The 17,362-nt window shown below is 36.9% G+C and overlaps 1 protein-coding gene across 1 annotated transcript; it reads left to right on the forward strand.

Moving 5' to 3' along the window:
- The first annotated feature begins 167 nt into the window (after nucleotides 1–167).
- On the forward strand, nucleotides 168–3,503 carry TIGD2 (tigger transposable element derived 2). Its single transcript, XM_081053138.1, has 2 exons — nucleotides 168–483; nucleotides 659–3,503. The coding sequence occupies exon 2, from the start codon at nucleotides 1,579–1,581 to the stop codon at nucleotides 3,154–3,156; it is 1,578 nt and encodes a 525-aa protein (XP_080909264.1). The 5' UTR covers nucleotides 168–483; nucleotides 659–1,578; the 3' UTR covers nucleotides 3,157–3,503.
- Nucleotides 3,504–17,362: the final 13,859 nt, after the last annotated feature.

A 17,362-nucleotide genomic window follows, 5' to 3' on the forward strand; every position in this document is an offset into this window, starting at 1 on the left:
GCCCCGCCCCTCTCCTCTCGCCCCGCCCCGCCCCTCCCGCCTTCTCGCCCGCCAGAGACTCCGCCCCCGGGCCGCGCGCGCTCGCCAGCGCAGGCCCCGCCCCCTCGCCGACATAACGTTCTTGCGGGGGCGCGCGCGTGCACCCTAATCCCCCGCCTTCCGGCTCCGCCGGCGACGCGAGCTCCTCGCTGCCGCCGCGCCACCAGTGTCAGCCTCCCTCCAGAGACTCCATTTGCTCTCAGGGCGATCTGGCCCCCTCGCAGGCAGGCGGAGAGCATGCCCCCGGTTCGCGGACTGGCGTCCCCTGGGCCAAGCAGCTGCTTGCTTGATGGCTGGCTGCGGCGGTGACACCCTTGTCGCCAGCGGCCACGGAGGAATCCGGGCTCCCTCCGCGTGAGCAAAGACGTCCCGCGCTCCGGAGCTCGCCCTGCAGGGAGAGGCCCTCGCTTACCCGGCTTCTCTCTGACCTCTTAATTTCAGGAGGTAGGCAATGCAGGTCCCGCTGTCACTCCAGATAATGCCTAAAAACATTATTTGTCGTACTTAGCCATCACATTTATAGGAGGCGTTAATTTTCTCAACATAGTTTCAGGAAAGATGTGGGTAATGCCACAGACCCTGATATTGAAAAAAAAATGTTTTTGGTATTTTTCTTTAGGTTTCGGAGGCTCCGAGTGCCTATACAGCCCCCCCTCAGGAACTACAGTACTTCTGTTGGCCCATCGAGGATCATCCTTTACCAGGATTATTGTATCATCATCATTACTGAACCTTCCCCATACCCTCTACCATGAGTTCTGATTTCTACCATTGGAATTTTTTGATGCTTTATTTAATCATGTGACACCACCTCTTTTCTACCCTTTCTCTTTTCCACTTGCTAAATACATTAGGTATAAGTTTGTGTCGTTAAAGTACAAAGTTTTCTGCGTGTCCACTTTCACCTTATTTGCACCATTCACTTCTGTCCAGCCTACCTTACTTCGCTTGCTTATGATTTCCATGACCACTCACTTGTGTAACCTGTAGCAGTCCTTGCCTGGAAAAGGCAGCATTCCATACAATACACTGCCTGAAAAAGAATAGTTAGGGGACGAGTTTTCCCATTATATTTTCCAATATGTCACGTCTGCAAGTCTTCTCTTAAATTATTTATTCCCCATCACATTTTCCCAAACACCTGCATCTTAGTTCCTTTAGCAAAGAACTTCCCCTGTAATGATGGCAAGAAGAATTAAATATGCAATAAGACTGTTTTAGAGACATTGCTGGTACAGTACTGGTTGCAGTCTCCTTTGAGATTGTAGTTCATGAAAAGACCTTAAACTAAATCAGGAGGAAGAAATAAGTTAGGGTTAATTGGAGCTGGTCCTTGTTGAAGGAGCTTTGTAAGTTTTAAAACAGCAAAGTGAAGAGTCACATAGGCCTTGCCTGGCAATTGGCCAGCACACTATCATCCATCTAGGTCCTGTGGGGACAGGGGAGGGATTTTAGAACCCCATTTCTGGTCTTACTGTGTTCAAATCTAAGTTGTTAAATATCTTGTTCTAGTCATCACCTGAAACATTAGACATTAAAATGTTGGGGAAACGTAAGCGTGTGGTGTTAACAATTAAGGACAAGCTTGACATTATTAAGAAACTTGAGGAAGGCATCTCTTTCAAAAAACTTTCTGTGTTGTATGGGATTGGTGAGTCCACAGTTCGTGATATTAAAAAGAACAAAGAAAGGATAATAAACTATGCAAACAGTTCAGATCCTACAAGCGGGGTATCCAAACGTAAATCTATGAAGTCATCAACATATGAGGAACTGGATAGAGTTATGATAGAGTGGTTTAACCAACAGAAAACAAATGGGATTCCAGTGTCTGGAACGATTTGTGCAAAACAAGCTAAGTTCTTTTTTGATGCTTTGGGGATGGAAGGTGATTTTAATGCATCGTCTGGCTGGCTAACTCGTTTTAAACAGCGCCATGGTATTCCAAAGGCTGCTGGTAAAGGAACAAAATTAAAAGGAGATGAAACTGCTGCCAGTGAATTTTGTGGTAACTTTCAGGAATTTGTTGAGAGAGAGAATCTACAACCAGAGCAAATTTATGGTGCTGATCAAACTGGATTGTTCTGGAAATGTCTACCATCAAGGACATTAGCTCTTGAAACTGAGCAAAGTACTTCCGGTTATAGGTCAAGCAGAGAGAGAATCATTATTATGTGTTGTGCAAATGCCACAGGGTTACACAAACTTAATCTTTGTGTTGTGGGAAAAGCAAAAAAACCCCGTGCATTCAAAGGAGCTGACCTTTCAAACCTTCCTGTCACTTACTTCAGTCAAAAAAGTGCATGGATAGAACATTCTGTTTTCAGACAGTGGTTTGAAAAATACTTTGTGCCACAGGTACAGAAGCATTTGAAGTCCAAGGGGCTTCTAGAAAAAGCAGTGCTTCTTTTGGATTTCCCCCCAGCACACCCAGATGAAGAGTTGTTGAGTTCAGATGATGGCAGAATAATCGTGAAATATCTGCCACCAAATGTCACAAGTCTAATTCAACCTATGAGCCAGGGAGTTCTAGCCACGGTAAAAAGATATTACCGAGCAGGACTTTTCCAGAAATACATGGATGAAGGAATTGACCCAAAAATGTTTTGGAAGAACTTGACAGTATTGGATGCAATTTATGAAGCATCAAGAGCTTGGAACATGGTAAAATCAAGTACCATAACCAAAGCATGGAAAAAACTCTTCCCTGGCAATGAAGAGAATTCAGGTATGAACATTGATGAAGGAGCCATTTTAGCAGCTAACTTAGCAACGGTTTTACAGAATACAGAAGACTGTGAACATGTTGACATTGAGAATATTGATCAGTGGTTTGACTCCAGGAGTAATGACTCCAGCTGTCAGGTGGTAACTGACAGTGAGGGTGCTGAGGACCAGTCCAGGCCTGCTGAGCAAAAGCCTTCCAGTAAGACTAGAAAGACAGAACTGAATCCAGAGAAGCACATTAGCCATAAAGCTGCACTTGAATGGACAGAAAATTTACTGGATTATCTAGAACAACAAGATGACATGCTTCTGTCTGATAAGCTGGTATTACGGAGGCTTCGAACGATAATAAGAAGAAAACAGAAGATCCAAAATAACAAAAATCATTGATAGTGCTCTACGGGTGTCAGTGTATTTGCATCTGTGTGACTTTATCTTCAGTGCAACTTAATCATTTTGCTTGAAGTGCTATGGATTTCAAGGCCAAATATATTTTATAAACGATTTTAGGATTAGATACCATTTTGGATTACTTCAATTACCACTCTTTAATGTCGATTCTATACATAAGCATTGACATGTAACTTGTCTATCTTCTGTTTCTAATCTGTATTATACTAATTAGATCATAAGGTACCTATGGCCGGGGATCTTGCACCTGTTTTATGCCGCAGTTTCATTGTGTCTAATAGAAGACCATGCGCATTATGGGCAATCAATAAATCTTACTTAAATTGAATTTTTATGACTTTTTCTGAACTTCAGTTTTCAAATTGAATTATGTTGGGGGTAAGTGTCCATTTCCATGATTTTCCAACCTACTGAAAATTTTAGTACTAAGCACAGGTTATGCTTGAAGTATTTCACTGTGAAGGCAGAGAACTGAAGGAAAATAGTCTAAAGCTTGTATGTATGGCATTCTATACCAACAGTATTTGGGCACTCAGCAGTTCAGATTGGAGATCTCTCAGTATAATGAAGGAAGAAGAAATAGGTTAAAGTGTCCCCAAGGCTTACTCTTTACTTTTATTCCATCTGGCAGTAGGGAGAGTTCCTTCATAGCTGTGGAAAGATTGCCAACCTTGCTCCAGAAAAATAAATTTCAGTTCCCAAACCATTGTCGTTAGAAGAGATAAGGGTTAAATTTTATCTGTCAGTTTGGTTCTTTATTAGTATAGAGATGTCAATAGTTTTTTCTCTCTAATAAGCTATTTAATATTTATGTAACACCTTAAGCTTACGAAGTATGCCATTTTCTTTCACATAGCATATTTTTCGCATAGCATATTTCACATAGCTATTTCTTTCACAGAGCATATTTTTCACGTAGCTATTTTCCACATAGCGAGTATTTCTGTGAGAAATACTGAGACTGTAGCATACATATAATTTGTAGAACCATCACATGAACAATGGACTGACATTAAACAGAACATGAGAAAGGCACTGTAGAACAGCATGGGCTGCCATGTGACCATGGGGCAAGTTACTTAATCCCTCTCTAAAATAGGAATAATAGCTGGAGGATGAGTGACAGCCATCTCTTACAGTGACTGAGCAGACCAGTCGAGGGCATTGCCTTATCACTGGGAATGCTGGGGTGTCTGCCTACATGAGAGGACAGTGCTGAGTTCCCCAGGGCCCTAGGACTGCAGTGTGTGCTGTCAATTATCACAGGGATCCACTGGTAAACAAACAAACAAGCAAACAAACAGGTGGGGCCTGCTTTAGCTGCAGTTTGAGATAACAGGGCTCAAAGAGAAAGGGGTTCTTCCAAGCAGCTGACGACATTCTTGTGAGATGATGAGCTGATGTCCCAAAAGCAGAAATGCAAATTGCCTATGCAAATGCAGTGGGGAAACGGGAGGAGCAGACTCGGACCCAGTCACCAAGCGGCACCAGCAGTATTTGCAGCACTGTTGGCAGCACCAGCACCAACAGCACCACCATCACTGCCCTCCATCTAACTGATGCGTCCTTGGGTCACTATGCCTGATTTGCCTTGCAATGTCCTGGTTTCTACTGGTTGTCCCAGAGTAAGTGTTATAGTACCCCTTGACTCTCAAGTGTTCCAGTTTAGAAGAGAAGTTAGTTTCCCTACGAGAGAAGGGAGTTGATTTGTCCAAGGTCACAGTCTCCAGGTGCCAAGAGGGGAGAAGAAGTTGCTTCTCCCAGCTCCAGACAATGTGGTCTAGTGGCCAAGGGCATCTGCTCCCTTTAGATTGTGAGGCTCCAAGGGCTAGACTGCAGACCTGATCCCACTTTATCCTGGAGCTCAGCACAGTGGCTGCCTCCTTGACACAGGTGGGAAGTCCCTTACTGAAATTCTGTCTTTCCTAGAGGACAAGGAGTGCTCCCCGTTCGTGGGCTGAATGTCTGCTATATGCAGATACACTGCTGGGTCTTCTATTTTGTGATCCTCAACACCAATCCTGTGAAGTACAGTACTTCACCCAGTTGAGAGGGAGCCCCCAAAGGGAGCTGGCGGAGACCCAACCAAACATTCCTGTCTGAGACAAGGGCAGAGATATCAGCCCTTGCAGGAAGCTGTGGTCTTCTATTCCACCACGGGCATCAAGGCTGCAGGAATCTATGAGGCACTCAGCCAAGGCCTTCCCTAAAACCACTTTTAACATCCAGAAATGTGCTGGATATGTTGTAATTCCAGAGAATGCTTCCACTAGCATTATTCCCCAGGCAGCTGACTGTCAGTGTAAATCCATCAGGCTCAGAAAATCCTTGTATGACGCTCCAAGCAACTGCCAGGCACAGTTATCGTGAGGGTATCTTTGTATTGATTCCCTTTTGATCAAAAGATCAAGCCTGGAGCTAGAGGGTGGATCCAGCCAGGACTCCACAAGTCGTCAGGGCCTCCAACATCCTTTCCCCATGGAAATTACTATGGGGTGTGTGTGCAGTGGGGGGATAGGGTGCCGGCTCCTCACTGTTTCTCCTCTTCCAGGTCGCCCCGAGCCCCAAACCCCAAGCCTAGCTGCCTCACAGGCCCATATCAAGAGCATATGTGTTTAGTGTAATTTAGAAAGCCAAGAGCACGAGGTATTATAAATGCATAATGAAATAAAGATTCCACATTTGTGGCCATCCTAAAGATAGATATGAACATATTAGTGGATTTCCTTTGTGGAACTTTAGGTGTGATTTGTGAATATCCCTAGAACTTTGAACATAGACGTTTGGGGATATTTTTCATAGTGACTCTGTAATGAGATTATCAGCTATTACCATTAGAACTAATTAAATCTCAAGGGGACATGATGCATTAGAGTTACTATACAGATATTAAAGAAATCAATGAGATTTTGGAACATTCAACTTTTTAAGTTAGAAGAGAAAAACTGACTGTAAGACTCAGCTTCAGTAACCTATGAAGTAACTTCTGCCAAAAGTACTTTTGTTTTTGAGGAATCTAGACAGATGAACTTGTAACCAAATCACATCTAATTTCCTCCAAGATCAAGAGAAATGATACCTAATTCTTACCTATATTTCAGAGTATGTTGATCTTCCAGAACTTATCTACAAAGAAAACACCTTTGAGAATAAAGCAAGAGCAGGTAAACTTAAGGCAAATAGCTTTTCTCATCTACTGCAGCAATTCATTTTTTAAAATATCAGAATAAAGTTTTAAAAATATTTTGTTTCTTAATGAGAAATGTCTGAAGTTATACACATAAACTTGATGTGTTAATTTGACAGAGAACCCAATTTTTGTTTTTTTTTTAGTCTCTTTTTGGCTTTAAAAAAAAACAATTTAGGAGTTGAATCCAATAGTTTTGATATCTATGTGACCTCATCCAAACTAACATACCTTAAGCAATTCAGTATAGTAATCGCAACACAAAGCTGATTCAGAAAGTATGGTTGTATTTTTAAACATTATGGTTATTGTGGAACAATATGTAGTGACAGCATTTCCATTTTCTGTTATTCAGCTTTTGGGGATCATTTGCCAATTTAAACATTTGGGGTAGTTTGTGTCCCCTCATTGTATTAATAAGATATTTCACCTATAGAATAAAATACCAAAGTTACTTTTCTATAAAAACTAGAGAGGGCAGGGTTTTTTCCTGCACTCTTCAGATATTCAGTACTGTAAATTAGACTTGTCAGTTAAATTGGCACAATATATAATAACATTTCTACCATAGAAAAAACTGCATTTCATTGATTCTAAAGATACACATTTTAATATCTGTGAAATGAGGATACTTCATACAATTAATAGCATCTTTCAATTATAGATGACAGCATTTTGTTACCTTTCTGCATGCTACATAATGATGTCTTAAATTCTATGAAATACTTAACAATTTTTGTGTAAATCTTGCCTTCCTTTGGAAGTAGAACTATGATGGCATATATAAAAAAATCTTCCATATACTAGATTTATATTTATAAAATAATAATATATTATTATGAATATGCAAAAGGTAGATTTTAAAATGATAATCTAGCTTGAGTAGTCTTATTTCATAATACTACTATTAATTATTTATGCGCCCACACTTATGTTTCACTAATTTAGGAGAAAAGCTAGGGTAATCATTTTCATTACTGAATATTTTTTAAAGACATGCTGCTTTATTTCATTTAAATATATAAAATTAATTGTAGTGAAATAGTGGTTTTACTGGCCATACTTCTAAATGATTTGTATGTGAATTAATCTTGGTAAGAAGTTTGTAGATCATTCAAGAATAAAATGTTTTCCTTGTTTGCATGGTCTATCCATAAACATACCATAATAAGTTTTTGTTTGTTTTTCTATAATTTATTCAGGTTTCCTTAGTTTTAACCTAATATTCTTTCTCTGTTCCAGAATCCCAGTCAGGAAACCGCATGATACTTAGTTTTCATATCTCTTTAGGCTCCTATTGGCTGTAACATTTTCTCAGATTTTACTTGTTTTTGATGATCTTGACAGTCTGAGGAGTAATGGTCAGGTATTTTATAGGCTGTCCCTATAATTTTGGTCGTTATTTGTGCATTTCTTGCCTGCTCTAACACAAAACAGATTGTGAAAGTGCTATGATTAAAGATACATTATAAGAAATGAAAGTACGAGAGAGAGAAAGATAAATTTTGATGAAAATTTTGATGAAAATCTGAGAAGACTTCTCATCACAAGCACGATATAATTTGCTCTTATTAGAAGTTAGTTGTGTTGTGGTGGGAAGCAGGGAATGAATATGAGGAATGCAGATCCTATTCTAGTAACAAACCAATGTGATTTCAACATGAAGTTTATTAAAGGCGTAATTAGAAGTAAGATGTAAAGGTTGGTAGGGGCCTGAGCTATTTATTCCCCTACCACCAAATACCTGGTGTCTTTTCCAACACCACTTCTCCAGCTCTTGGACACCGACATGGTGTCCTACGGTTCTGACACTAACTACCTGGAGTTAGATTCCACAGGTGTGAGAGCTCCACGCCACAAGACTGTCCTTACTTCAGATGGTAGTTGCAGTTATCAGGTCCCCAGGTCACCCACACTTCTGTAAGACTTGGTTACAAAGTCAGGGGTTCCCACGGACTGTTCCCCCCATTACTGTTATAGTTCATTATAAAGGATACAAATGACCAGCTAGATGTAGCGTGCACAGTGTTACTTGCCAATTACATCTTAATAAAGCTGGAAAAAAATGTGCAGTTGCTACTGGCACTTAATAGGCTTGAAATAGGAATGCTAAATGTCTTGCCAAATAGTGGGAGAGTCCTGCAGAATAAAAAATTGAAATGCCCAAAACGTCAATAGTGTCTGGTCTTCCTGCATTGATGATCACAAAGAATTCTGTAAGAGAAACAGCTCTGGCCTGGAACGTAGGAAACCTATGTTGTGGAAATGCTTTAACCCTCAACTGGCTACGTGACCTGTGGGAGTCCGGACATCCCTCTGGATTTCAGTTTCCTCTCTTACAAGTGTAATGGTAGAAATTCCTTTAACCATGATTTCTTTGACTTAAAAGTCTAAAGGTAATTACTTTGCTTTCTTGTTTAACTAATTTTTTTCAGCAATATCCTCTCCAGGTGACAGAGTGACATGATGTCAATCTATTTGAAGCCACAACTGTATGCAAATAATGTCCTGTAAATATTCCAATGATTCTTTAACAAAAATATTTTGTTTTAATTGGAGTAAAAATTTAACAAACTTGAATTCAATTTTTAATGTGAAAATATTATCCTCTAATTTAATAGATCTTGTATTATATTTCATTGTATCCTTATTCAACGTCACTATTGGAAGCTGCTTCTACAAAAGTGAGAATAAGTAAGTTATAATTACTATTATCAATTTTCTTTTCATAAATATTAAATAATGTACATGATGAGAAAAGGCCCATTTGACAAGCAAAGCTAATGATTTCCTTAAAGAAAAAAAGTTTACCATTAAATTCTGACCATATTTAGAGTTGATCAATTTTAGTATTTGTGTCCTGAACATAATACTGACTATGACTTGCCCAAAATAATTATGGTAAATCTGTAACTTCTCATAAAGGGTTAACTAATGTATAGCATATTCTTTACATTATGAGAACCAAAAGTTTATTTCTTTCATTTTCATTATATAACCACTAGTTTTTACTGTATAACTAGATTCTTACTCTACATAAAGTGAATATTTATTAAATATTGATGTTAAAGTAATAAGCAAGAAATCCAGTACAATATACTTTTGTTTTGCTGAAATCCAAGGATGAGAAGTTTCCCACATAATATTTTTTCTCTAAAGAAAAGCAGTTTGTTATATGTAAGCTCCCGTGTGAAAATAGAATTCATGTATGCTTCTGAGACCAGGTTCCTTGCAAAAATATTTTATTCATTTTGAGTGAGGAGAGGTGCCATAAGTGTTCTGTACACAGGCATTCAGTCCATTCTGGGAGATTCACCAATCTGTCCTAACTTTGCAGTTTTATGTTGTGACCCAGAATAAAATGCATAAAACCTACCAGTGAATTAAAAATTGGTAAACTTCAGGTCTAAAAGATTTCTAAAAAGAGCTCCCTAAATCTTTGAGCTCCAGATTACAACACCAACATCAAAGTAAGTTTTTGTGGCAAATAAAATAAGTAAAATCATTTCTTCATCCTCCAGTGGCATTTTTTATCTCTATTACTTTTTAAATATACACTTACCATAGAGATAAAAGGATACATGAGAGGGTTTTTCATCTGTTTGGTTTACATTGTAGGAAAAAATTACTTTTTATTTGAAATAAAATGTCACTTCTTCATAAATCTTGTAAAACTCCAACTTCTAAATAATTATTTATGTCTTATATCAATAGATATTGCTAACAACTGATACTATCAGTCGTATCCTTGGCTGGAAAGACTAAATGGTTCAATGTTTTTAATCTCTCAGGAAACATAAGAAACATTCTAGTAGTATGTAGCTACCTCAGCTTTTAAAAGTATTTTTTATGACAGATATGAACATGTGGCTATTCATTTATATTATAAACTGAATTCCCTTTAAAAGTTATAAATTACATTTTTGTAAAAAATAGTTAATTTTTCCCATTAGAAACTGGGGTGTTATAAAACCTTGGATGATAATGAAGGTAAAAGTTAAGAAAACTATGTGTCATAGCCTCTTAAGAAAATCATAGTTATATGATTTTTAGTTATATGATTGGTGTATATACATGTAATATTCTAACATTTTTATTCATGCAAATTAATTAACATATATTTATGCAAAGTAAACCTGGGCACAGTTTTAAAATCAAAGAGTACGCAAGATTTATAACAATACTTTCCCTCCCTTTCCTATCCCTGGGTCCCTATCCCCAGCTTTAACAATTATTTGCAACACTGTTTAGGTGGTTTCCAATATTGTCTCCACATACAAAGATATCTGCATCCTAACCCCCAGAAACTGTGACTATGTTACCTTACATGATCAAAGGGACTTTGCAGATATGATGTAGTTAAGACTCTTACGACTGGAACATTGTCCTGGTTTATCTGGGTTGGCCCAATGATGTAATCACAAGGATCCTTATAAGAGGGAGGCAGGAGGTTCAGAGTCAGTAGTAAGAAATATAATGCTAGAAGCAAGAGATTGGAGTGATGCAAGGAATGGGTCATGAGCCAAAGAATGCATTTGGCCTTTAGAAGGTGAATGAAATAGGCAAGGAAATGGATTCTCCTTGCAGAGCTTCTAGGAGAAATCCTCCCTGCTGACACCTTGACTCCAGCCCTGTCAAAATGATTTTGGACTTCTGACTTCCAGAACTATAAGATATGTTTGTGTTGTTTTAAGCCCCTAAATTTGTTATAGCAGCAGTAGGAGACTAATACAGCCTGTTATTTTTTCACAGAACCCTGTTCTTATTTTTTATGTGCAGTTTACTTTCTCATCTCTCTGAAGATACAATTTTTTAGAAATTAGGTTATCTCTTACTCTGTGCATTGTCTGATTTTTTTGGGTCCTCTTTTTTGGTTTGTTTTCCTTATTCCATTACTTTCTTACTTTTGGATACCTATTTATATTTAAGAGTGAAACCCTAAAAAGTTGTGAGGAAGCATTGCCTAAAAGGGCAGATTTATCTCTAGGAAAACTTTATATAGGATAGTCAGTGGGCAGATAGCCATTCCACTGAAAGCTCCGTGTTTCTCTTTCTCGCTTCATAATAAATTACCCTAAAATCCTGTGGCTTAATATCTTAGTTTGCTCAGTGATTTTGTGGGTCAAGAATTCAGGATAGGCTTAGCCGGGCAAGTCTCAAGTAGGGTGTCTCATGTATTTGCAGTCAGATGTCAGCTGGGGTTGTAGTTATAACAAGACTCATCTGGACTGGAGTCTAAAATAACTCACTCACTTGGCTGGCAGTTGATGTTGGCTGTTAGCTAGGTGTTCAGATAGACTGCCAACTAGATCACCTACATATGGCCTTTAGACCATGCAATCTGAGACAGTCACACTTCTTACATGATGACTGGCTTCCTCAAGATTCTAGGGCAAGAATCCCAAGAGAACTAAGTGGATGCTTCCTGACCTTTTCTGACCAATCTTCAGAAGTCACACAGTGTTATTCCCCTTCATTCCATAGGTTAAAAGGTCATATGCCCACCCGAATTCTCGGGTACTGGATATAGATCCACCATTCAATTGGAGAAGTGTGTATTTTGGAACTTGATTATTCTGTTCCACTGATCTATTTGTCTACCTTGATGCCAGAATTGCAGCTTTGTAATAAATCTTGAAATCAGGTCATGCTAGTTCCTTAAATGAGTTCTTATTTTTCAAAATTGGGCTATTGTATGTCCTTTGCATTTTCTTATGAATTTTAGAAGCAGTTTTCCAACTTCTAAAAAAAAGAAAGAAAAAGCCTGCTGAGATTTTGATTTCGGTTGCACTGAACCTGCAGACCAACTTGGGGAGAACTGACATCTTACTAATACTGAGTCTTCTGACACATGAGTATGGTATATATTGCTCCATTCATTTAGGTCCTCTTTAATTTTACTCTGCAATATTTGTACTTTTCATTTAGATTTATAACATGAAAAGACCTTTGTAAAATTAACAAAGGTCTTTTACATCTTTGTTAATTTATCCTTAAATATTTCATACTTTTATGTTATTGGTAATTCCAATTTCCAGTTATTCATTACCAGTATGTAGAAATGAAGTTGACTTTTCTGTATCGATTCTGTATCCTACAACTTTTGCTAAACTCATCTGTTAGCGCTACTGGTTTTTGTGTAAGTTCCATTTGATTTTCCACAAAAACAATCATGTCATTTGCAAATAAAGACAGTTTTACCTTTTCATTTCCAATATGGATGCCTTTTATTTCTTTTCCTTGCCTGATTGCACTGGCTAACACCTCCAGAACAATGTTGAATAAAAGTAGTGAGAGTGCACATTTTTTACTTATTTCTGAACTTTGAGGGAAAGCATTCTTTCTTTTCCCATTAAGATATGATAAGCTGTAGGATTTTATAGCTGCCCTTTATCAGGTTAAGGGATTTTTTTTCTCTTTCAGGTGGCCGGGAATTTTTTTTTTTTTTAATGAGGAATGAATGTTAGATTTTTGCCAAGTGGTTTTACTGAGTCTGTTGAGATTATTGCATTGTTTTTGTTTCCTAGTTTGTTTATATAGTGGTTTATATGGAAGGATTTCAAATATTAAAACAACTTTGGATTCCTGAGGTAAACCCCTTTTAGTTATGATGTGTTATCGTTTATGTATTGTTGTCTTTGATTTGCTAAAATTTTTGCATTTATTTTCAGGAGGTACATTAATCTATTTTTCTTTTCTTTAATGTCTGGCTTTTTATCAGATGAATGCTGGCCTCATAGAAGGAGTTGGGAAAAATTCCGTAATTTTCAATTTTCTGGAAGAGTTTGTGTACAGACTTGGTATTATTTTTTCCTTAACATTTGTAGACTTAACTGTGAAGCCATCTCGGGTTTTCTTTGTGGTAAGGTTTTTAACTATAATTTTAAAAGTGGATATGTGGCTATTCACCTTATCAATCTCTTTTTGAGTGAATTTTGGCAATTTTTGTCCTACAAAAAATTTAATTTATGTGTCGAACTTATTGGCAAGTCATTAATAATCTTTCACTTTCCTTTTAAGGTCTATAAAATCTCTCATGATGTTATTTCTTCCATCCCTGATATTGTCAATTTGTGCTTTCTTTCTTTATTTTTTTGTCCTTATCAGTCGGGCTGATCTTATTGATCTTCTCAAAGAACCAGCTTTTAGTTTCACTGATTTTCTCTATTGTTTTTCTATTTTCTATTTCATTGATTCCCACCTTGATCTTTATTATTTCCTTTCTTCTGCTTACTTGGGGTTTAATTTGCTCTTTTTTTTTCCTCTATTTTTTTTCTTAATGTGGAAGCTGGAGTTATTGATTTGAGAGCATCTTTCCTAATACACGCATTTAGTGTTATAAGCTTTCCCCTAGGTATTGCTTTAGTGGGATGAAATTTTGATATGTTTCAATTTCATTCCATTCAAAATACTTTCTAATTTCAGTTTTGATTTTTTCTTTGATCCATTAGTTATTTAGGAGTGTACTGTTTAATTTCCAAATATTTGAGGAGTTTTTCAGAGATTTTTTTTTTTTTACTGATTTCTATTTTAATTATATTTTGTTCAAAGAACTTAGTTTGTATAAACTGAATCATCTTAACCTTATTGAGACTTGTTTTCTGACCTAGAATATGGTCTATCTTGGCAAATGTTCTGTGTGTCTTGAAAATAATGTACAGTCTTTTGTGGTGTGGAGTGTTTTATAAATGTGAATTAAGTTGTATTGTTAATGCTTTCTGTATCCTTTTGATTTTCTGTCGACTTTTCTATCAATAATTGAGATATACTCCAACAATAATTCTGAATTTGTTGATGTATCTTTTTAGTACTATCAGTTTTTGTTTCATGTATATTGAAGTTCGATTATTAGGTACATAAATGTTTAGGATTGCTATGCTATCTTGATGAATTGATCCCATTGTCCATAGGAAATGACATTTTTACCTCTGGTATTATTCTCTGGCTTCAAGTTTGCTTTCTCTGATATTAATATAGTCGCTCGCTCTAACTTTATTTTGATTAGTGTTAGCATATACCTTTTCCCATACTTTTACTTCTAACCTATTTGTGTCTTTATATTTGAAGTGGACTTGTTGCATGCACCATATTAGATCTTGTTTATTAATTCAATCTGACCATCTTTGTTTTTTTAATTGGGTTGTTTAGATCATTTCCATTTATGGTATTTATTAATATGGTAAGATTTTCTATATACAAGATGAGATAATTAAGTTCGTGAACTTGTCGCAATGATGTTGCTAAACTTTTTGGATATCAGAGGGATTATTCATTATGAATTTGTACCAACTGGACAAACAGTTAGCCAAGTTTATTATTTGGAAGTACTGAAAAGCCTGCATGAAAAAGTTAGACAACCTGAACTTTTTGCCAACACTTCATGGCTCTTGCATCACGACCATGCACCAGCTCACACGGCACTGTCTGTGAGGGAGTTTTTAGTCAGTAAACAAATAACTGTACTGGAACACCCTCCCTACTCACCTGATCTGGCCCCCAATGACTTCTTTCTTTACCCAAAGATGAAGGAAATATTGTAAGGAAGGCATTTGATGACATTCAGGACATCCAGGGTAATACTATGACAGCTCTGATGGCCATTCCAGAAAAAGAGTTCCAAACTTGCTTTGAAGGGTGGACTAGGTGCAGTGTCGGTGCATAGCTTCCAAGGGGAGTACTTTGAAGGTGACTGTAGTGATATTCAGCAATGAGGTATGTAGTACTTTTTCTAAGATGAATTCGCAAACTTAATTGTCTGATCTCGTATGTAATTTGCTATTTGTTTTTCACTTATCTCCTGTTTTTTGTTTACTTTTTCTGCTTTTCCTGACTTTTTTGGATTAGATATTTTCTGATTCTGTTTTATTTCATTGGTTGCTTAGTAGCTATGACTAGTTTTTTAGTTTAATTGTTGCTTTAGGGTATATAGTATATACAAGGTGTGATTAAAAGATACAATGAATGTTTAAATAAAAAAATGTATTACAGTAAAAGACACATTGCCATTAATCCCCCTCAAAATACTCCCCCTTGCTTCTAGCACACTTATGCTATCGTTCTTGCCACTTTCTGAAGCAGTTCTGGAAGTCGTCTTTCGTGAGTGTCTTTAGTTGCACTGTCGTGGCTGCCTCGATATCCTGAATCTTTTCAAAATGTTTTCCTTTCATGGTCATTTCGACTTTGGGGAAGACCCAGAAGTTGCACAGTGCCAAATCTGTTAAATAAGGTTGATGAGGCCACACCGTAATGTTTTGATTTGACAGAAATTGCCGTACCAGAAGCGATGTGTGACATGGAACATTGTCATGATAGAGAATGAAGTAAAAACATTCATGAAAGAGGACTTCCAGAACTGCTTCAGAAAGTGGCAAGAACGATGGGATAAGTGTGTTTGAAGAATGGGGGAGTATTTTGAGGGGAATTAATGGCAATGTGTCTTTTACTATAATAACTTTTTAAAAATTTAAACATCACCATATTTTTGATCACACCTCATATTTTTAACTTATCACAGTCTATCTTCAAGTGATATTATACTCGTATTTAGAACATTTCAATAGTTCATTTCCATTCTTCCCTTCTATCTTTACACTTATTATTGTAATATATTTTACATTCACATGTTATAACCACATGCGACATTATAATTAGTTTTGTTTAATTACACAGTTTAATAGTAAGAAATTTAAATTAAATAAAAAATCTTATATGTTTTACTATGGAGTTATCATTTCTAATACTCTTTATTTTTTTGTATAGATTTACATTTCTATCTAGTATAATTTTTGTTCTGACCAAAGAACTTCCTTTATAATTTCTTATAAATTGGGCCTGTTGCTGATCAAATTGTTTGTTTTTATATATCTGAAAAGTGTTTTGCCTTCATTTTTGAAAGACATTTTGGGAGCTATGGTATTTTATGTTGACAATTTTTTTTTTCACTACTTGAACAGTTTTGCTCTCTTCTCAGTTGCAATGTTTCTGATGAGAAATCTGATTGCTATCCTTACCTTTGTTCCTCTGTATGTAATGAGCATTTTTCTCTGGATACTTGGCTCTTCTCTTTTTTACAGGTTTGGAGAAGTTTGATTATAATGTTCCTTGATATAATTTTCTTCATGTTTCTTGTGCTTGGGTTTGTTGAGCGTCTTCAATCTAAAGTTATTACCGCATACTGCTTTCTTCAGAGAGAAAACTCTTATAGATGAAATGAAAAAAGTTTTAGATGATGCTACAAAATGGTTAACTTTATTAAATAAAGACCAGTTCACTCCAGAATATTTTAAAATTGTGTTATCATTCGGTGGAGAACCGCACAAACCTTCTGTTACATATAAAAATCTTGTGGCTCAGCAGAGAAAGAGTTTGCAACTGTGGGTTCTAGCTAAAAGGTGAATAACAGGAGGATTTTTAAGAAGCAGTAGGCCTGATTTTGTCAAATGTTTTGAAGAAGAAGGCTGCAGCAACTAGCTACTTAGCAGGCATTTTTCATTACATGACCCAGTTGAACAAGTATCCACAAGAAAATGGAGAAAGCAGTTTGACATCAAGCTACAAGATTCTTCACTTTATAAAAATCTGAATCTTTGGAAAAATTATATTGCAATAGAAAATCTTGCCATTTTCCCACTTCTGCTTGAGAGTGAAGAAAGACATTAGCAAGACTTAAGCTTTATTGAAAACAAGTAGAAACCCCACAGAACAAAACAGAACCATATTTTCTTTTTTTCAACACGAGGATGAGAGACTGAGTTTTCTGCTCAGCCTTAGAGCCTGACTTTGAGAGAAGAGCAAAGACTTCCTGAGCTTCAGTCTGATCATATAATCAAGATGAGCTTTATTGATCTGCCCCTTGTCAAGTTCTGGATTTCTGTGAAGGAAGAATATCCTGCCATTCACAAGAAAGCAGCGATCATTTAGCTGCAGTTTTCCTGTCATTACAAATGTGGGCAAGCTTTGACTTGTTTAACAATCAGTATGAGCAAGGATGAAAATCAT

Source organism: Rhinolophus hipposideros (genome assembly GCF_964194185.1).
Source record: "Rhinolophus hipposideros genome assembly, chromosome: 1".
Classification (NCBI taxonomy): domain Eukaryota; kingdom Metazoa; phylum Chordata; class Mammalia; order Chiroptera; family Rhinolophidae; genus Rhinolophus; species Rhinolophus hipposideros.